This window comes from Zingiber officinale, chromosome 3B (assembly GCF_018446385.1).
Source record: "Zingiber officinale cultivar Zhangliang chromosome 3B, Zo_v1.1, whole genome shotgun sequence".
Lineage (NCBI taxonomy): Eukaryota > Viridiplantae > Streptophyta > Magnoliopsida > Zingiberales > Zingiberaceae > Zingiber > Zingiber officinale.
This window is the reverse complement of record NC_055991.1, coordinates 121,772,974-121,794,329: the sequence shown is the minus strand read 5'-3', so window position 1 is coordinate 121,794,329 and position 21,356 is coordinate 121,772,974. Positions and strand designations below refer to the sequence as shown.

Below are 21,356 nucleotides of genomic sequence, written 5' to 3'. Positions count from 1 at the left end.
TTACCCTATTTTCATCAATCAAAATATTCCCTTATTCCAAAAATACCCTTGACCTAAAACTAAAATTTTCTCCCTTAATATCAAATATCAAAATATATTTATTTATTTTTTATTTCATATCACTTCTCTCTCCTTGTTCTCTCTCATCATATTTTCTCTCTCATCATTTTATCACACACTTTCTCTTTCCTTAATCTCTCCTATCACACTCTCTTTCTTCTTTTTTTCTCATTACACTTTCTCTCTCCTCAATCTCTTCCATCGCACTCTCTTCCTTTTTTCTCATCATACTTTCTCTCTCCTCAATTTCTCCCATCACACTCTCTTTTCTCTTTTTTCTCATCATATTTTCTCTCTCATCATTTTATCACACACTTTCTCTCTCCTTAATATCTCCTATCACACTCTCTTTCCTCTTTTTTTTCCATTACACTTTCTCTCTCCTCAATCTCTTCCATCGCACTTTCTTCCTCTTTTCTTATCATACTTTCTCTCTCATCATACTTTCTCTCTCCGCAATCTCTCCCATCATACTCACTGTTCTCTTTTTTTCTCATCAGACTTTCTCTCTCATCATACTTTCTCTCTCACCATACTTTCTCTCTCCTCAATCTCTCACATCACACTCTCTCTCCTTATTTTTCCTCATTACATTTTCTCTCTCTTCATCCTCTCCCATCATACTTTCTCTCACATCATATTTTCTCTCTCATCTTCTCTCATCATGCCCTCTCCTATCACACTATCTTTTCTCATTTTCTCTCACCACACTTTCTCTCTCTTCATTCTTTTTCATCATACTTTCTCTCTCATCATACTTTCTCTATCATCATTCTATTTCATCATATTTTTCTCACATTCATCTTTCTCTCACATCTAATTTTTTCTCTTATTTTCCTTTAAGGGTAAAAAAGAAAATTTTGATTTATTCCGATAGAAAATATGCAACTAACCAAACATTGCTTTTAAGAGTGATATACATGCTCATACTCATTCTCATTCCACAATACAATGATTCTCATTCTGATTCCTATTCCTAGGAAAAAAACCAAACACCCCCTTAAGAGTTTGCTAACGGCTGATAGCTTCAACAATCTATCTTATAACTCAAGGAGATGTGAGCATCATTATGACTGAAATCCCTACTTGCGGTCAAGCATGTTAGCATGTAAACTCTCAACGGTTGGTTGAATCAAGTATCATCGATACAACATATTATAAATGACCCCAAAGACATGGTGGAGGTCGATAGTTAAGTTGATGTGATAGCTAGTTAAGATGAAATGATAGTCAAAATCCGAGTGTACATATTCGAACGAATCACCTCTCAAAAGCAGAGTTTCCAATATAAATCCGGACGGTCATAGAGCCGGTCCGATTTAAGGGGTCCAACTCTCCACTTTTCCAATGTAAGATTATCAGCATATAGTCAGTCAAACCCTTAAGTCGGCCGAACATACGAGGTCTAGCTTCCCACTTCTCCTGTACAAATTTCTGAACATATAGTCAATCGGGCCCTAGAACCGGCCAGACATACAGGGCTTAGCTCCTTACTTCTCCTGTGCAAGTCTCTCGGCATATATCCGCCTGGACCTAGAGTTGATTGAGTCTCCTCTAAGAGATAGTATTGTTAGGAAATCGAAACAACTTGTCAAAGAAAAACAGCTACTCACCATAGAATATTTTTTTATTCTAGTGTATAATGCAATTGAACTTTTCTTTGTCTAAAGGAGGATTGTTGTGCATACTCTAACATAGGGGTGCAAATAAACCAAATTGCTCGTGAGTCGCTCACGAGCAACTCGGTCAAAACTCAACTCAAACTTGAAGTTGACTGAACTTTAGCCAAGTTTGAGCCAACTTGATTAGAATAAAATCAAGCCGAGCTCAAGCCTAATTATTACTGGTTCGATGGCTCATCGAGCCAAACATGCCAATAATAATAATAATAATAATAACTTTTATAATATATAATATATTAATTTTTTATTAAAAATAATAAAATAATTCGAGCTCTAGCCCATAATTAAATATCGAGATTGAGCTCGAGCTCAACTTCACATGCTCGAGCGAACTCGAGCTCAAGTCGAGCCGGTATAAATCGAGTCGAGGCACGCTCGAGCTTAGGCTGGCTAAAGCAAAGCTCGTTTACAGCCTACTCTGACACCAGATGTTTTCTACTGCCTCATTAGTACGAAGATTATGAGAGACGGTATAAAAAAGATCATCTCCATTGGCCAAATTTGCTCTGATAAACAAAAACATCCATGCATACATTCACACATGGATGGGCACGATTATTTTACTATTCATCTTCTTCTCCATTTCGCTCAGTTACTATTTTGATTTGAGCATCGAAGTACCTGTGTCAAAGATCCTCTATGTGATTCTCGCTCTAATATTTCCGTAGACTTTATCTATGATATACATATATCCATAGCTCTAGCTCCAGATTTATTCAGATCATCAAGAACTTTGTCCCCTTTCTATTAATATCAAAGTCATATAGCCAATGTACCACCTTTTCATTTTCGAATCGGATCAATAAAAATAAAATTATTCTTACAAAGTGGTGTAAAATAAAAGAAATATATATATAACGAAGTCATCGTCGTAACGCAGGGGTAATGCAGACCCTGATCCTGATGGCCAAATTCCCGGAGTCTGATGGCGATGTTAACGTTATCTTGCTCGTGACGTCGCTGTTATTCTGGAACACGATGGTCCCGACCACCACAAAATATTTATATATATACCACGTGGCACCAGTCCAATTCTAATGTGGCAGCGTGCATGTCAAGTCAATCACTTTGCTAGCCGCCTCCTGCCGGTTGTGGACCAGCTTCGTCCGTCTGTCCACAATCAAGACCTCTGTGGATCACCCACTTTTGCTGGATAATGGTGACTTTTAATGTAACGAGTGATTAATGTTTGGATTAGGGTTTGTGTAAAACCAGGGAATAAATTCACCTCCCAATGCTTTCTTAGGAATGCTAAATTCTCTTCTATCCAAACAAAAAAAAAAGAGAGAAGCGAATCGATCCTTGTTTTAAGAGGGGTGTCGTGTTGTATCAATCTTAAACCACCACAGCCATCAAAGACATCAATCAACATCATCCCAAGCTGATGCAGGAAGAGCATCCCTTCTCGTACGACAAGTCATTTTGCCAATGATTTCGTGTCCCATGGCTATTTAATGTATCGCAGTCCTGAATCCTCAATCAAGTCTGCCTTACGGGCAAATTAGAACTTAGACTAGTTTCCACAGAGTTCAAGTAGAGCATACTGCGAACCCACGTGTTAATCTTTAAACTAAAGAGAAAGGGGGAAATAATAGCTAAAATGAGAGGGGAAACCTTCTAAATCAACTGTTGCGTTAATTGTGGTGATGCGTTTTCTCGCATGGAAACGAGCAACTCAGTCTTGCTGAAATTTGTTTCTGCTCGGGTAAAGTTGGAATATCAGGTTTCTGTGGAGAGTCTCGGCCAAGTTACCTTATTATCACCTAGAATTTAAGTCCAGCTCCCCAGCTTCCCGCCACTCACCTTGCGCATCCGTGTCTCCATTTTCCGGTTCATTCTCATCGTTCAAGAAATCTTCGGACGGCTCTTCATCTTCTCTTTGAGCATTTCCCCACCCATGAATTTCGTCCATGTTACCTCCCTGTTCAGGCACAATGTCATGCCCAGAACCAGATTCAGTGAGGCCAGCAGCACTTGCCCTCATGGGGGCACGAGCATACATTTCTGCATGTGCTTGTGCTTCTGCTCGAGCATGTTCAGCCTGAGCCATTGCCATCCGCATTTTGGCCTCCGCTGCTTCCCTTCCAGCTTTCTCCCGAGACTCAATTTCAGCTCTGATTCCCAATAGAGCCTGCTTCTCTTCTTGCAGCAAAGCCTGCTCGATCATAAGTCTCTCCTCCGACCTGAATTCTCCTTGAGCACGCTTCCGTGTCATTATGTTGAAAGCAAGGACTTGCTTCTCAAATGTAGTCGTGAACTCTGCAATCTTTGCAAGAATGTTATTATCCCATTGCTGAATCCGTGAATATATCTGACCAGTGGTATCACTATCAAGAATTCTGTCATCTTCTTCTGCCTCATAATCAGATACCACATGATAGGGCAGAAGCCTAAAACGTGAAGAGAAAAAAAATAATAATTATGAATCATGTCAATCATGGTCTACCAAATAAATTTCTCTGACATCTTATATTTCTTTTAGCATAATACAACAAAGAGTATTGTAAGAAATGATTCAAAGCCAAAAATTAGTAGCGGAAAAATGCCACCAGAAAGGTGGAAAAATCAGGAAGAATCAACAAGAAGAGGAAGCACGCACATACACAATCAATTCAACTATGAAAACTGAACCACTGAAATCATGAAATGTCATGTTTCTATAGGCATATTAATGGTTATCTAATCATGTTTCTGTAGACATGATTGGAGAAATATCTTTAAAACGGAGCAGATAACAATCTGTTGGAGAGAACTGATTTAATGTCCCTTATCACTGACCAGAAACCAATCAGAACTAATCCATAGTTTGTTTTAAAATGTTCTCTTATAGAATTTTTATGCATAGTTCATATTTTGCAGATCAATTATAAGTAGTAGCTATCAACCTTCATTTCTATCTTTCATTTCATGTTCCCTTCTTAAAACTGTTTCAAAGATTCTGTCTAATCCAGGATGGCAATCAACTGTAATTGACGAAATGACAACACCTGAAATTGTTGCTGTTGGGTATTCACTATAATGACCTCACCTGAAAGCATTACAGATCTATTGAAGGTTGAATTAGTGGCTAAAAGACACTCAAGTTGTTCATTATCTTGCTACCCTTTGTTATGGCAAGGGTTTAGGTTGGCAAACTAATTTCAGTGGTCAAAATATCAATTAGACATCAAGAATGGTTTTTGACATAATTAAACTCTTCGATTTACTGCTCAAAAGGGAGATTAATTTGATGTCTAAATTGAAGAAGTCTCTACATGGGCTCAGGAAATCCCTAAAGCAAGTTGGTAAATTCAGCTCTACTCTCTATCAATTTGGGAGGATCAGAAATATATCAAATTCCTCGGTATTTTATCAATGCTCTTGCTCGAAAAAAACATATCCTTTTATCATTTCTGTGAATAATATGGCACCTCTATTGAAATAAAAAAAAGACTAGAGGCATACCTTGACTAACATTTCCAAAAATCTTAGTAACCTAGAGAATTTTCTTGGCATAAGGTTACTCAGTTAAGAGGAGAGATCTATATCCCTTAATAGAATATGTATTTGGCATGCTCAAGGAGGTTAGTATGTAAGAGGAAAACTAGTTGATATTCCCATAGACTGTAATGTTATTTCCTAATACCAGAACACGAGTTATTATCAAATATGGGAAACGTACAGGAGACTAGTTAAAAAATTGCACTACCTTGTAGTCACTTAGTCAGATGTCTCATTTATTGTTAGTGAGATCAGTCAATTCTGTGGGGTTCTATGATATGACAATTGGAAACCAACCTTAAAGATTTTATGATATCACAAGAATGTGCCAGTAAATACTCTCCTACACTCGTACTGAACATACCATATAAATTGTGCTGTATACAGATAGAGATTAGTATACTCTAGCACAAATAGGAGATTCACACCAAGATATTGCATTCTACTCGGAGGAAAACCACAAGTGGAGTATAAACTCATAGCTCTTGCTGCATGTGAGTTCATCTGACTCAGAGTTAATAATTAAGGGGCATAAACTTCCAAGTGAGTAAATGCACATTGCTTCCAATCTTGATCTTCATTAGAGAATGTAACAAATATTTAAGATATCATGAAATTGAATATCTGTAATAAATTAGAATTTTATAATGTTTTGAATCAACTTAATGCTCCGTTTACTCTAGAGTGTGGATGAGGAAAGGAAAGGAATTTATGGTGGAAAATTATCCTCGGAGGAAGAGAAAAGAAAGGGTGAAGAAATATCTTCCTTTCATTGCTTGTTTATCTCAGTAGAGAAAGGTGGATACATACAATGTAATTTTATAAATAAAAAAGGATATATGCGTCATTTTTTGGGTACATGAGATAATTTTGTGAGTTAAAAGAGCACATGCGTCATTTTTTTAGGTATATGGTGTAATTTTGTGAATGAAAAGGAGTACATGCATCATTTTTTTTCCATCCGTTGCTTTCAGTCCGATTTTGAGGTGATTAATTTTGGCTCCAAAATTATCCGTGGATGGATTGCGTTTCTCTTCCTTTTGAAAATTTTAATGAAATAAACAACAGAAACTTTTCCACTGCGGAAAGTTTTCCTTCGTTTAACTTTCTGCTCTCCCAAGTAAACTGACCATAAAGGAGAGTGTTGAGAAACAAATGCAAATAAAATAGAACTCCATTGCAAACATACCAAACTAAGAGGAGTAAATGTTAGTGAACAGGCATGATAATAATAATCTAGGAAAACGAGCCCTAATAAATTTTTCCTTTTAGCAAAAATGACTGCCTGAACACTTAAATTGTGTCGTTCCTAGCCTCCTAGAAGCATTTAAACAGAGCAAGTTTCAACCACCTGTCTTCCGTAGAGATATCTGATTTCCACAACAGTTCTTCTTTAGGTAGCATAACAGAAAGACTTGGAAAAGGAGTGAATCTGACCTACCCAGAGTGCTATCGTTGTCTATCTAATTATTAGCTCGCAATTAAATCTACTAAATATGATCTATAATACTTTCTGACCTCTCTCTTTGAGCTATTATGTATAGGAGCCAGAGAGTCAAATGTATGAGAGAAGGATGAAATAACAATTAGTTGATTCTAACAAAATTCAAATGTCCATGGTCTAGTATCATAAACCACAATTAGTCGGCCAAATAAAGAGATGCACATACCAATTCCTGGCCGCTAATTACAGTCATCTAATTGTTTGAGCAAACAAAGTACTAGTATTTTGGCTTTCTTTCAAGGGCTAAGTTTTTTTCTTCCAGGTCTAATTGGTGCAACAGTCCTTCAGAGTGGATGTTCGTGTTGATATTAGGCAGTGAAAGAAAAAATAGAGAGGCAACAAGAATGTTGACCAAGCTAGTTGTTCACCATAAATTATGACAGAACTAATCAGAAAATTCACACGTAAATTAATATGCATAACCATTTCTGCAGAACAGAAAAAATCATAGTTTAGAGACAAAACAAAAGGCAATGGACATCATCATCATCACAGCTAAGGTACTTCCTTTATCATTAAACAATGATGATTCACAATCCAACAGTCATACTATGTAGATAATTATATTTCACTAAATAAGCTAGCAAATTGGCAATAAACTACAAGGTTGAATATATATCAGAAAGAAAAATGATCAAACTCAAGGCAACACTAGTTCTTCCAAGTCTTGCGCCAAGGCCTATATTTGTACATAAATGACCCATAATGCTCTATGTGAGACTATACAAGAGTGACATATTCTCGTTAAGTCACTTACGGCTTGGCTTGAGGCCCAGCTAAAACCTATCCTAATTGTGAGACCATAGCAATGGCTCACCGAAACAAATACCCCTTTCTAATTGGATCGATTCAAGAAGTCAAGTCATAGGTCCTTTTGATGCTGTGTATCCTGATATACTTTAATGAGAAAATTTATTAACAATTTAATGTGTTAATAATAGGTCTTGAACATCGCTCTCACCTAAATGTTATTAAGCCATGTTTGTGATAATTCACTTATCAAACAAATGCAAGCATAAACCAGTATTCATCTTACACTAGTGGCGTAGCTTTTTCAGTCCAATAATTCATATAATGGAATGATTTAATCTTTTTGAACAGCAACATCCTATTATTAAATTTCCTGCTAACCTTTTTCTCTAAGAACAAATCTCAGAACATATATCGGGGAACAAAGGCAAACCTTACCACTTATAAAATGCAGTTTAGACTAACATTCAGGAAATCATAGATGTTGGAGGATTAATAATTCAGAAACAAGGCTAATTTTCTTCCTTTGATTTGATCTATCATTTCCTAATTTCAATATATTATGATTTTAACTGAATATGAATTTTAAATTTTGTTTCTATCTATTATTGGTTCCTACAAATGCTAGTTATTATTCTCCCCATCTGATGCAAGCATTAATAGTGATCTTGTGGCACTAATATAAACATGAATGATAAATCTACAACAGTAGTACCATATAGGGTTTGATCAAAGGAGATGGCTGAAGGTATGAAAGCTAAAAATACAAAATAATCTAGTGTCAAAGGGAATATAAAGGTTGCAGATGATTGAGACAATATAACTAACAATCAGGAGATGATTTTTACAAATATTCAGAGCTGAATGTGGTAATCATGTCAGGCATTTAATGGAACACAATGATCACGAATCATGTGTACATCAAAGATATTAATAAACAAGAGGATCTAAAGCTCAGGCTTTAAATTTAAATTTAAAGAACAATAAAGCACAATGACTCAGATAGCAAACAGTTGAATTGCTGTATAATTCATCAGCAATTTACCATAAAAGATTCTCACTGTTGGTTGATACCAGAAAATATCTACTTCTTTCTAATGGTTTCCATAATCTAGAAACACAAGATCTCCACTTCTCGTTTCTTGCAATCTGATTTACGAAGTTTTTGAGCAATGAACCGAGATCCTGGGATGAAATTATATTGTGTCATCTAGTGAGAACCCTAATTCCAGTTTGTTTTTTTCCCCCAGTTTCTGCGTCATCAATTTTAACAAACCCTAATTCCCAATCCTTTCAGAGGAGACACAGTATAAAATGCTAATTATTTCCTTTACGAACGCTAAGAATGGCAATCGTAAGAAAAGGAAAAAGCATGCACGGAAACCCTAAAATGCGAGCGAGGATCAAAGGTGCAAGCCGGTGGAACCCTAGGAAGAGGAAATACCTGAGAACAGCATCCTCAACGGAGGCGAAGGGCCGCTTGAAGTCAGGGTTACAGACCATCATGGCGTCCTTCTGGGCCATTTCCACCTCCAAGGGGTTCCCTGGCCTTCCGATACCTACCCCCACGCCAGATGGCCGCGCCGGCTGGGCCTGGGGAGGGTGATGGTGGAGATTCGTAGCGGAAGGTGGCTGTGAGGAGGAAGGCGGCGGGGCGGGGCCCTGAAAGTGGAGGGAACGCAGGCCGGGGGCGCGGAGATGGGCGTCGATATTGGAGGGGAAGCGAGAGATGGCCTGCTGCTGTTGCAGGAGGCTATAGGGTGACTGGTGCTGCCCCGATTGCTGCTTCTGCTGCTGTTGCTGGCGCTGTAGCTGCTGCAGCTGTTGCTGCTGCTGCAGATGAAACTGTTGCTGCTGGTGCTGGTGCTGTTGCTGCTGCATGAGGAAGAGCTGCTGTTGATGCTGCTGCATGAGAAGCTGCTGGTGTTGTTGCTGCTGCTGCTGCGCCATTGAGTTGTTGTTGTTGTTGTTGGACTCCGCCATCGCTCTTTTTCCCTGTCGCTCTCTCGCTGTTGTGTGTGATCGTGTATATGTGCGATCTGGGAAGGAAACAAGGAAAGAAGAAATGCAAATAGCAGGCCCTTAGTGGGCTCTATATATAGGCCCTATTAAGGCCTATTATCTCTGTGTAAACAAAACTAACATATCAATTATTGAAGGGGGAAAAGAATCAAAGGGCGTAAAGTAGTGAGCGAATGAAAAATATGGTATCAAAAAAATGGAAAGAGCTTAAAATACTAGCCTATTAGAGGAAGGATTGATGCGAGGTGAGCTCTAATTCAAAAACTCTAAAAGATGATGGTTTAAGTAGTATAAAGGAATATGTCAGGTAGAAAATTCAAAAACTCTGGTGTATTTGATAAACAAAATACTAGCCAATTAGATATGTTTTTAATAATTTAGGTGTCGATTGATACTGTAGAAGACTGGTTCAGTCTTATAAAAAAAATTTATTGACTATCAAAATTTGTTTAAACTTTTCAAGCATAATATGCCACAAGTGAGACTTGAATCATTCCACGATAACTCCGGGGTTAAAATCATGAATTTTCTTTATTAGCACCAGATATTCAATCCTGTTGGCCGAATAATCCAAAGGATGATTAATTTGATCGAACCAAAGTTTTTCATCAACCATCAAGATAAATCCAAAAGTACTCGCAGTGGATAATTCAATAACATAATATTCCAAATTTATCATCCTACTGGAAAAAAAAAAATTCTTATTATTATTACATGTAGGAATAGAACCATGAATACTTCGGACTAAAATCTTAGCAAATGAGATTTTAGGATGATGAGTAAATAATTTATCAAATTAATATGACAAAGGCGATTCGGTCGCCCTAGCATTATGTGGACCCTAGCGTTATGCTCAAAGGAAAGAGTTCATCAAAACGCTCATCCCAACGCCCTCGCCAACCCATCCTAGAACTAACACGGAGGAGGTAAATCACAAGCGGCTACTAGCGCATATACCTCAACTCCAGATCTTATGATGACAACAGCTCATGTGCTAACCACTAGACCGTCTCGAGGGGGACAAGAGTTCATCAAATCAAGGTGATAAAAGATGAATACGCTCACCCTTAGTACCCCCGCCAATCCTTCCTAGGGCCAACACGAAGGAAATAAAACACGGCCGGCTACTAGCCTTTGGAATAATGACTAGCACATGAGAGGTATTTATCTTGATTTTATCGAAATTCAAATTTTAGACCTCATAATAATAATATCTCATGCGTTAATTACTAGACGATCTCGAGGGGACATATATCTTCCGTAAATTGAGCTCATCACGACTCTTGGAGGTTTTTATTTCTATACACGGTGGAAATTTGCTTGGTAAGATGATAAGTTTTATTCGGAGCAGCGAAGCGCGTGGCCTATGGATGCATCGGTGCTCCTACCAAACTTCCTTTCTTCAGGTCTCGTGGCTTCGTATCTGCCCGTCCGTCGGACCTAACACCTGCTTTGGATGAACCCAACTCCTGTTCGTCTTCTTCGTCCTTCAATTTCCAACTACCACCTCTTAATTAATTAATCGCCCCCTCCTTTGTTTTTCGTCTACCTCGCCGGTATATATAGCTGTGAAGTGTAATCGAAGTGCCACACAACGAAGAGACTTGTTAGCTACGACTACGAGAATGGCCAAGCTAGTAGTGTCTGAGATTCGGAGGTCTCAGCGGGCGGAGGGGGCTGCGGCGGTGCTGGCCATCGGCACCGCCAACCCTCCCAACGTCGTCTACCAGGCCGACTACCCGGACTACTACTTCCGCATCACCAGAAGCGAGCACCTCACCGAGCTCAAGGAAAAATTCAAGAGAATGTGTACGTAACGTAATAATTAAGTAATTAATGGACGATGGATGATCAGAATTCAGAAGGATGTGATTTTGATATATATATATATATATATTTCTACATATACGTGTGCATGGATTTGATGTGTGCAGGTGATAAATCGATGATCAGGAAGCGTCACATGTACTTGACGGAGGAGATCTTGAAGGAGAACCCGAAGATGTGCGCGTACATGGAGCCGTCGCTGGACGCCCGGCAGGACATTGTGGTGCTGGAGGTGCCGAAGATGGGGAAGGAGGCGGCGGCGAAGGCGATCAAGGAGTGGGGGCAGCCCAAGTCCAAGATCACCCACCTCGTCTTCTGCACGACCAGCGGGGTCGACATGCCCGGCGCCGACTACCAGCTCACCAAGCTCCTTGGCCTCCGCCCGTCGGTGAACCGCTTCATGATGTACCAGCAAGGCTGCTTCGCCGGCGGCACCGTCCTCCGCCTCGCCAAGGACTTGGCGGAGAACAACCGCGGCGCCCGCGTCCTGGTCGTCTGCTCCGAGATCACGGCGGTGACCTTCCGCGGGCCTTCCGACTCGCACCTCGACAGCATGGTGGGGCAGGCTCTGTTCGCGGACGGCGCCGGCGCGATCATCGTCGGCGCGGACCCGGACCCGGCGACTGAGCGGCCGCTGTTCGAGCTGGTGTCGGCGAGCCAGACGATTCTGCCGGACTCGGAGGGGGCGATCGACGGCCACCTGCGGGAGGTGGGGCTGACCTTCCACCTGCTCAAGGACGTGCCGGGCCTCATCTCCAAGAACATCGAGAAGAGCCTGGCGGAGGCGTTCAAGCCGCTGGGCATCAGCGACTGGAACTCCCTCTTCTGGATCGCCCACCCGGGCGGACCCGCCATCCTCGACCAGGTGGAGGCCAAGCTAGCGCTCGACAAGAACAAGATGAAGGCCACGAGGGACGTGCTGAGCGAGTACGGCAACATGTCCAGCGCCTGCGTCCTCTTCATTCTCGACGAGATGAGGCGCCGCTCGGTCGAGGAGGGGAAGGCCACCACCGGCGAAGGGCTGGAATGGGGAGTTCTCTTCGGCTTCGGCCCCGGCCTAACCGTCGAGACCGTCGTCCTGCACAGCGTCCCCATCGCCGCCGCTCACTGAATACTGATCCATCCATCTTCAGGCCATCGCCGTCCACCCAACGCGAGATCCTTTATTAGCCACTGTGCGTTTGTGTTCGATCGACTAGATAATTATAATATATATGTATGGCAAATAAGTTGGTTATAATTATAATTGTGATATTGCAGCAATTAATTCGCGTACGTCGAAATTGAAGAACATGTTATGAATATTGAACACAATGCGTTTTGTTTTGTACTAATAAATTGAGCAATTCAAGAAATACTGGTGGGTAGTTCTCCTGGTTGTTGGCCTGGGTGCCTTGGAGGAGGGGGGATCGCCGGAATCTAGTTAACTCTCTCTTTCTCATTTATTTTCGTTTCTTTTTGGTAGACGTAAACACGCTATGAACCAGCTAGGTAAAATCTGTCCCAATTAAAAGCAAATATTTACGTATCTTATTTAGAGAAAAAAAAAATCATTACAAATACATCATAAATATGGATTGAACTATGGATATTTGGATGACAACTTGATATCTTTTAGCCAGGGATCAAAATATGAAATTAAAAAATAATAAATTAGGTAACACCGAACCTGAGACGATCGATCTGACCCATGAAAATTTTTTGCCGGATAGTTAGGGATCGAATCATAAATATCTGGATGATAATTTAACGGTCCTTCCACCCACCCTAACTCTGGAGGGCAAAATATGAAATTAAAAAATAATAATAATCTTAATTAGTCTTATTGACTATTCCTAGGGTGATTGGCATGGTCCCATAGAAATTTTTTTAGACCATCAGGATAAATCGAGAAGTACACATGACAGATAACCTAGAAACTCAATTAAAATATCTTTTAATTGTATCTTTATTATGTAATAATTTAGATGTCCTATCATGACATCATAATCATAATGACACAAAATTTGAAATTAAGATTCACAGAATAAAATGTATTACAATATAAATTATAATACATTTAATTATTTAATTATAATGATGATTTTTTTTTAAATAGATAGTTGACTATACACCGTCACGCTATGAGTTTTTTTGTTTATCTTGTTATTGTTATCGATTGAAAATGTGTGTAAGACAAAATCAACCTTTCAACTTAAATTGAATAAATGGTATCAATTAGAAAAAAATACAGAATTATGGAAGAAGTCCTCTCCACTGTTGTCGGCTAGGGTAGCTTTGCCAACGATGTTCGTAATAATCATATTTTTTAAAAAAATATGATTTATTTTCCTTTGTTACGGTGCTTAAGAATCTAAATGAATGATAATTTTTCGACATACAAAACCGCCTCTAGCAACGAGCACAGATTATTATGCAGTGAATTAATTTATACCTATATTTTATCACGGAAATACAACAGTAGAAATTTTCTAGTCCGTAAATTACGGATCAAGGAATAGTCCATTGATGAAGATCTTTAATTTGGATGAACCCCATCTTTAAATTGGTAGGATCTATCCAAATCAAAAATTCTCATATAGTGGACCATCCCTTGATCCATAATTTACGGACTAGAGAATCTACTCTCGAAATACAAACGTCTCGAAGCTCAGAGAGAAGGAACGAGGAAGAAATATCAATATATTTATTTATTTATTACTATGGGCTATTCATATTCCTATTAAAGTTATATTTTATTTTTTATTTTCATATTCCAACGGGATACTCATGTGTGAGGATCATGGTTTGCTACCCACCGACGGTGACATCTCTAATCTCGCTAACTAGTTTGAAAGGTTATTGCCAACCTCTTCATTAAAATTCCTTCACTTTCAATTTTTTTTTTTTTTACAATTCCCAGTAGTATTTATCATTTTTTTTAATATAATGTGTCTTAATTTTGTCAGACATTTTCTTGAAAGTAGAACTTTTAATTAGATTACTAGTCATCGTGCACTCAAGACTAAATTAATATGCAGGCCATAAATTGGATTTATTAATAAAGATACACCGGTCTATGCATACAGTAGCTCGATAACTCATTTATAAACAATTAATTTAATTTTTTATATTAGAAATATAATATAAAAATAAATATTGATTTTAGTTAAATGAAGAGAAATATATGTTTTCTAATATTTATTGCGATCAAAATATTTATAGAAGATTTTTTATTTACGGTATTGTCAATTCTAAAATATAAAAGTAAAAAGAATACATATGTTTTATAAAAAAATTAATTAGAAAAAATTATTCATAAATTTTAAAATTATTTTTAGTATAAAAAAATATTAATATAATGAAAATTAGTTATTAGAAGGTTCAATTTTTTAATTAAATAAGGAAGATATAGAACTTTTAATTAAAGAACGATAAGTTGAATGTTAGAAATTTCAGTCGACTGTTAAACCCGTTAAAAGTACACTTTGTTTAATAACATTTACAGTGTGACAAAATACCTCAAATTCAATCGACTGGAAGAGTTAGTTTGGCAAATGAAATTACATGATAACTGATGTGGTGATGAGATAAGGGCAGTAGAAGGGAGGACATTAGTGTCATTTTAAGTTTATAGGGCTTTGGTCTTAAAAGGGAGCATTGTGCATGGGGGTGGGGGGGTGGAAGGTTTTTTCTCTGCCGCCAGCCAAGGAGGACTTTCCTCCTTTTGACGCCCTGAGCCGGCAACGACGAGGCGGTCGGCGCTTCCTCCCCCTTCGCCTCTACCCTTTTCCCTTTAGCCTCGTCACTCCAAGGTCGCCACAAGGAAGGGAGGGGCGTCTTTTGGTCGCCGCCAGCCTCGCAAACGGGAGATCTCCTCCCGGCAGATGCCTCCAGCCGACACCTCTACTAGGCGTGCCGATGCCATCCTCACGGGGACTCAAGTCGTCACACTCCCCCTTCTCGCCGACGCATACCTCTGCTGCCCCGCCGCCTCCGGCCCTATTGACGCCCCCGATGCTTCCTCCAGCATGCGTCGTCGTAGCCTCCGCCGGTTGCCGCCGCATCCATGCGCCGCAGCATGCACCATTGCCCCTAGGGGTCGCTGATGCCCCCTCCAGCGAGTGCTCCCGCCCCTAGTGGGCGTCGCCTCCGCCTCTTGCAGCCACCATCACTGCCTCCGGGAAATGAGTCGCTGCCTCGGCAATGAGTCGCTGCCTCCAGCAACGGGCAACCTTCTCCGGCGGCTGACACCGCTCGTACTATTTGTCTACGCCGACTTTTGAGCCGAGATGGCGCCCGACCAACGAACCTATGTAGATTCGACCATCGAGACGTTATGTTGCGTTATTTGCACCGTCATTATGTTTGTTATTAATCTTATCCGGCCTGCGTGTCGTGTGTCGGCCTGCGAGTCGAGAGTGTGTTCGGCATTCGTGCCGTTATTGTTGATAGGATTGAGTAGCGCGATAGAGGGGGGGTGAATATCGCTTCTTTTTAAAACTATTCTTTTCTTTTTAAGTCAGAATCGTGCAGCGGAAAATAAGAAAGGAGACACAATCGTTTACTTCGTTCGGAGCCTAGCTCGACTCCTACTCGAAGGCCCGCGGTCCTTGACCGCACCGATGAGCAAAACACTATAATCCTTCTTTCCGAACTCCTCGGAAAGAAGTGAATCGTACAAGTACAGATATGTAAGATAGTAACACTTCTACTATCTTACAGAATTAAAGTGCAGTACAAAAATAAAGCTATACCGACAATTGCAGAATTTAAGTCGTAGCTCGGTCAGCAATCGAATGAAGTCGCTTGCAAATTTGATGAAGACTTGTAGCGTGGACAGATTGCAAACGAGCACAAGAGTTGATCAGAAAAGTTGTTTTCGCCTCTGTCTTCGAGCCTGGTTTTATAGGAGTACCAAGGGTTCGGTCGACCGATCCCTTGTTCGGTCGACCGAACCAGCTTCGATCACCTCCAGCTGGCAATCTGATGCTGGCTCGTAATTGTGCTTTAATTTGTCTTCAATGGTTCGGTCGACCGAATCCTTTTATCGGTCGACCGAACAAGGTTTTTCCTTGTTCGCTGAAATCTGTCGAGATCACCCTTTAATGCTGATTAAATGTTGATTGGATCGGTCGACCGATCAGCCCTTCTTTCCTTTGCTTGCTGATTCGGTGCTGATGAACTGGCTTGCTGAGTCAACAGGTTCGGTCGACCGATCTTACTTTTCGGTCGACCTATCAAGCTTTGACCGGACTCTGACTCAGTTCTCATCTGGACTGACTTCTGTGCTGATCTTACTTGGTTCGGTCGACCGGTCCTCTGGTTCGGTCGACCGGTCCTCCTAGACCTGCAAAACAGTGTTAGAACAAAAAATACCCTGCAACACAGATGTTAGCATAACAGTATAATAATGCATGAGTAATAAAAGAACAGTAGAACTGTTCTTGATCTCAACTTGGAAACCTTCCCGGTTTCTTCAGTTGGATCAGCGACCTAAAGTTGTTCCCTCCGGGAACCCAATCTCACTGTCGCTCCTCCAGTTTGCTTACCTCAACCTACCTGCCAAACTTTGATCCTCCAGATCTAGTTTGGACTTCTCACTCAGCCTTGATCGGCTCCCTAGGACTTTTCCTTTGATCTTCGGTCCTTCAGACCTCTTGATCACACTGCCAAGCTTCGTCTCCCCTCGACCTTCTTGGATTTTCACCTGGGTTCCACGATCTGTTAAGATTTCTCCTTCCTAGCCTCCAACTAGGTCTTTCCCGGTTGAGTAAACATTCTGCACACTCAATAAACTTGTTAGATCACAACAAGACTTAACTTGAACCTTTGACAACATCAAAACTTAGGTTTGATTCTGGTGCAGCTTGCACCAACAATTGTATCCCGGCCTGCGAGCCGATGGAGTGTTCGACCTTCGTGTCACTGTTGTATTCCAACCCGCGAGCCGAGGTGGTAGTCGGACAGGGCGACGTCCTGGGAATCCATATCGCGTCCGACTCCGAGCCATCGGAGCCAGCTACTCACCTGATGGACATTTATCTACCATTCAGGGTCACGACGACTCGGTCAGTATCCCGACCAGCTCACCCATCCATCCGAGGGCGCCCCCCGGGGCCAGGGTATGTTCTCGTACTCCTTATTCGTGCATTTATTTCTCTGTTATTATCTGGCTGCTCATATGTTCACGGAACCCACCTCGAGCATCAAGATACTTGGGATCGGGATAACCCGGTCGCTGGCTGCAGGTGTGGTTTACCAGAGGACTTCTGACAGCCTGGTCAACGCAGAAGATAGCTCACTATCTGGGTCATGGGGATGCGGTCAACCTTCCAGAGACGTCACGCCGGCAGGTCCGTCTTCTCCGCTTCCCGACAGGATAAAATTGGCGCTGTCTGTGGGAACACACCTGATCTGGAACGTGAAGATGGACAACGCCGGAAAATTCTACCATCCTCATGACCTCGGTCAGTTTTTTGCATTATCTTTTCCCTTTCAGTTATATGATTTGCCCTAGTTCCTCGGTCGAGGGCCCCCGCGCCGGTGCCGATCGACCGGACGTGTATTATCCGAGCCACGGGCTCGATGTCGAAGATCCCGTGTCGATCGACCGGGCGTATATTATCCGATCCATGGGCTCGATATCGAAAACCCTGTGTCGATCGGTCGTGCGTATATTATCCGATCCACGGGCTCGATGTCGAAGACCCCGTGTCGATCGGCGGGGCATATATTATCCGAGCCACGGGCTCGAAGTGGAAGCCCCTGTGCCGATCGGCCGGGCGTATATTTCCGAGCCACGGGCTTGATGTGGAAGACCCCGTGCCAATCGGTCGGGCGTATATTATCTGAGACACGGGCTCGATGTCGAAGACTCCGTGCTGATCGGTCGGGCGTATATTATCCGAGCCACGGACTCGATGTCGAAGACCCCGTTCCAATCGGCCGGGCGTATATTATCTGAGCCCTCGGCTCGATGTCGAAGACCCCGTTTCGATCAACCGGGCGTATACTATCCAAGCCCTCGGCTCGATGTCGAAGACCCCGTGTCGATCGGCCGGGCGTATATTATCTGAGTCACGGGCTCGATGTCGAAGACCCCGTGCTGATCAGGCGGGCGTATATTATCCGAGCGGCGAGCTTATTATCGAAGATCCCGTGCCAATTGGCGGGGTGTATGTTATTTGAGCCACGAGCTCATTGACGAAGACTCCCACGCCGATCGGCCGGGTTTGAGTTATATTTGAAGATCGTCGAGCAGCGACGTTAAACTCTAGGGTCGAACTGGCGATTATAAACCCCCCGGCATGAAGACCGTCGAGCGGCGACGTTAAACTCTAGAGTCGAACCGGCGACTATAAATTCCCCCGGCTTGAAAACCGTCAAGCGGCGACGTTAAACTCTAGAGTCGAACCGGCGACTATAAACCCCCCGGCCTGAAAATCGTCGAGCGGAGATGTTAAACTCTAGAGTCGAACCAACGACTATAAACCCCCCGACCTGAAGACCGTCGAGCAGCGACGTTAAACTCTAGAGTCGAACCGGCGATTATAAACCCCCCCGACTTGAAGACCGTCTTCACGGACCAGCTTATCGGATCTTCTAACTCCCCCGTTCGGGGTCGAGTGTCTTCATTGGGCTCGGACCAGCTTATCGGATCTTCTAATTCCCCCGTTCGGGGTCGAGTGTCTTCATTGGTCTCGGACCAACTTATTGGATCTTCTAACTCCCCTGTTCGGGGTCGAGTGTCTTCACTGGTCTCGGACCAGCTTATCGGATCTTCTAACTCCCCCGTTAAGGGTCGAGTGTCTTTACTGGTCCTGGACCAGTTTCAAATATTTTATCTCCCCCGTTCGGGGTCGAGAGTTCGTCACTAGTCTTGGACCAGCTTCGGATATTTTATCTCCCCTGTTCGGGATCGAGCGTTCGTCACTGGTCTCGGACCAGTTTCAGATATTTTATTTCTCCCGTTCGGGGGCGAGAGTTCTTCATTGGTCTCGAACCAGTTTCAGATATTTTATCTCCCCCGTTCGAAGGCGAGAGTTCTTCATTGGTCTCGGACCAGCTTCAGATATTTTATCTCCCCCGTTCGGGATCGAGAATTCTTCATTGGCCTCAGGCCAGCTTCGGATATTTTATCTCCCCCGTTTGGGTTCGAGAGTTCGTCACTGGTCTCAGACTAGTTTCAGATATTCTATCCCTCTCGTTTGGGGTTGTACAGTCTTCACGAGCATCTAACTCCCCCGCTCAGGATCGCACAGTCTTCACGAGCATCTATTTCCCCCGTTCGGTTCACGACCTTCGCTTCCATGCACCTTCGACTCACATGGGCTACAGTTTGGTTCACGTGCGATGCTCCCGTTCGGCTCACGGTTTTTGTTTCTGCGCATTCAATTTCACGAGCTATGCTCTCGCCTGGTTTGCGGGCTCCACTTCGGTCTAGTGCTACTTCGTCTCTCGCTCAGTATTTGTCCGGGCGCTCCCCAGGCGTTTGCCCGATTGCTCGCTTAGTAGCCGCTCGACCCTATTTTTCATCGCTTGGTCGACTCTTGGGTAGTCGTCTGATCATCCGCTTGGCCACACACTTATTTTTGCTCGACATCCTGGTGGTCGCCAGGTCGGTATTTTACGATCTATTGGTCGACATTTTCTCGGTCGTCCGTTCAGCGTCGATCGCTCGTTCGCTCGGTCGGCATCCTCCCGATCCTTCGGTTAGCACCTTCGTGGTCACGCACTCGTCACCGCTCGTTCGCTTGGCCTGCTAGTTATCCCACGTGTCGCTCGGTCTACTATCATTTTACTCGTCACTCATTCGACATTATTTTCGTTGTGCACCCGGCATAGTCATCGCCCACAAAGATGTTTTTGTTGCTTCTTCGACATTTGCCCGGTATCTCGCTCGGCATCTGTCCGATTATCGGCTTAGTACTATTTCTCGTAGTCTGCTCGGCATCACCTGTCTGCCCAGGCTTCTTGGCATCTCTCTTGTCGCTCGGTAGACAATCATTTTACTGGTCGCTTACTTGACATTCTCGCAGTCTACTCAGCATTGTTTCCATCCCTCATGAGGCACTATACAGCGATTGCTCGTGTAACATTATACGAGGGATTCAACGATTGGATTTGGATATCAAGTGATTCAGTTTTGGTAATAGACTATCCAGTCAGTCAGACTAACACCTCCTTCGACTAGATTTAAAGGAGAGGCTTGTGATGTGGTAATGAGATAAGGGCAGTAGAAGGGAGGGCATTGGTGTCATTTCAAGTTTCTAGGGCTTTGGTCTTAAAAGGGGGCACTGTGCATGGGAGGGGGGGGGGGGGGGGGGGGAGGTTTTTTCTCTGCCGCCAGCCAAGGAGGACTTTCCTCCTTTTGACGCCCTGAGCCGACAACGATGAGGTGGCCGGCGCTTCCTCCCCCTTTGCCTCTACCCTCTTCCCTTTAGCCTCGTCACTCCAGGGTCGCCACAAGGAAGGGAGGGGCGTCTTTTGGTCGCCGCCAGCCTCGCAGACGGGAGATCTCCTCCCGGCAGATGCCTCCAGCTGACACCTCTCCGGCCCTCTTGACGCCCCCGATGCTTCCTCCAGCAAGCGTTGCCGCAGCCTCCACCGGTTGCCGCCGCCTCCACGCGTCGTAGTCGCCCCTACGCACTGCGACCAATGGGCTTCGCCGCCAGCACGCACCATCGCCCCCAGGGGTCGTTGATGCCCCCTCTAGAGAGTGCTGCCGCCCCTAGTTGGCGTCACCTCCGCCTCATGCAGCCACTGCCGCTGCCTCTGGCAGTGAGCCGCGGCCTCCACCAGTGAGCCGCTGCCTCCGGCAGCGGGCAACCCCCTCCAGCGGTTGACGCCGCTCGTACTATTTGTCTACGCCGACTTTCGAGCCGAGATGGCGTCCGGCGGCGAGCCGATGTAGTTTCAGCCATCGAGCCGTTATGTTGCGTTATTTGCACCGTCATTATGTTTGTTATTAATATTATCCGACCTGCGTGCCATGTGCCGGCCTGCGAGCCGAGAGTGTGTTCGGCCTTCGTACCGTTATTGTATCCCGG

The 21,356-nt window shown here is 43.1% G+C and overlaps 2 protein-coding genes across 2 annotated transcripts; one reads left to right on the top strand and one right to left on the bottom strand.

Annotated features, from left to right (window-relative positions):
• Positions 1 to 3,210: 3,210 nt before the first annotated feature.
• LOC121967515 (SWI/SNF chromatin-remodeling complex subunit SNF5-like) lies at positions 3,211 to 9,539 on the bottom strand. The gene is made up of 2 exons (XM_042517797.1): positions 8,921 to 9,539; positions 3,211 to 4,132 (listed from the first exon to the last, which is right to left on the bottom strand). Exons 1-2 carry the CDS (start codon positions 9,457 to 9,459, stop codon positions 3,502 to 3,504), a joined length of 1,170 nt encoding a protein of 389 aa, XP_042373731.1. The 5' UTR covers positions 9,460 to 9,539; the 3' UTR covers positions 3,211 to 3,501.
• Positions 9,540 to 11,058: 1,519 nt separating this feature from the next.
• Positions 11,059 to 12,636, top strand: LOC121967514 (chalcone synthase 2-like). The gene is made up of 2 exons (XM_042517796.1): positions 11,059 to 11,307; positions 11,433 to 12,636. The coding sequence occupies exons 1-2, from the start codon at positions 11,124 to 11,126 to the stop codon at positions 12,434 to 12,436; spliced, it is 1,188 nt and encodes a 395-aa protein (XP_042373730.1). The 5' UTR covers positions 11,059 to 11,123; the 3' UTR covers positions 12,437 to 12,636.
• Positions 12,637 to 21,356: the final 8,720 nt, after the last annotated feature.

Excerpts from the sequence above, each read along its gene's own strand:
- LOC121967514 (XM_042517796.1), top strand. The coding sequence starts at position 11,124 with ATGGCCAAGCTAGTAGTGTCTGAGATTCGGAGGTCTCAGCGGGCGGAG. Across the intron at positions 11,308-11,432 it reads GGAAAAATTCAAGAGAATGT|GTGATAAATCGATGATCAGG; the intron begins GTACGTAACGTA and ends TGATGTGTGCAG.
- LOC121967515 (XM_042517797.1), bottom strand. The coding sequence starts at position 9,459 with ATGGCGGAGTCCAACAACAACAACAACAACTCAATGGCGCAGCAGCAG. Across the intron at positions 4,133-8,920 it reads GTTGAGGATGCTGTTCTCAG|GCTTCTGCCCTATCATGTGG; the intron begins GTATTTCCTCTT and ends TTCACGTTTTAG.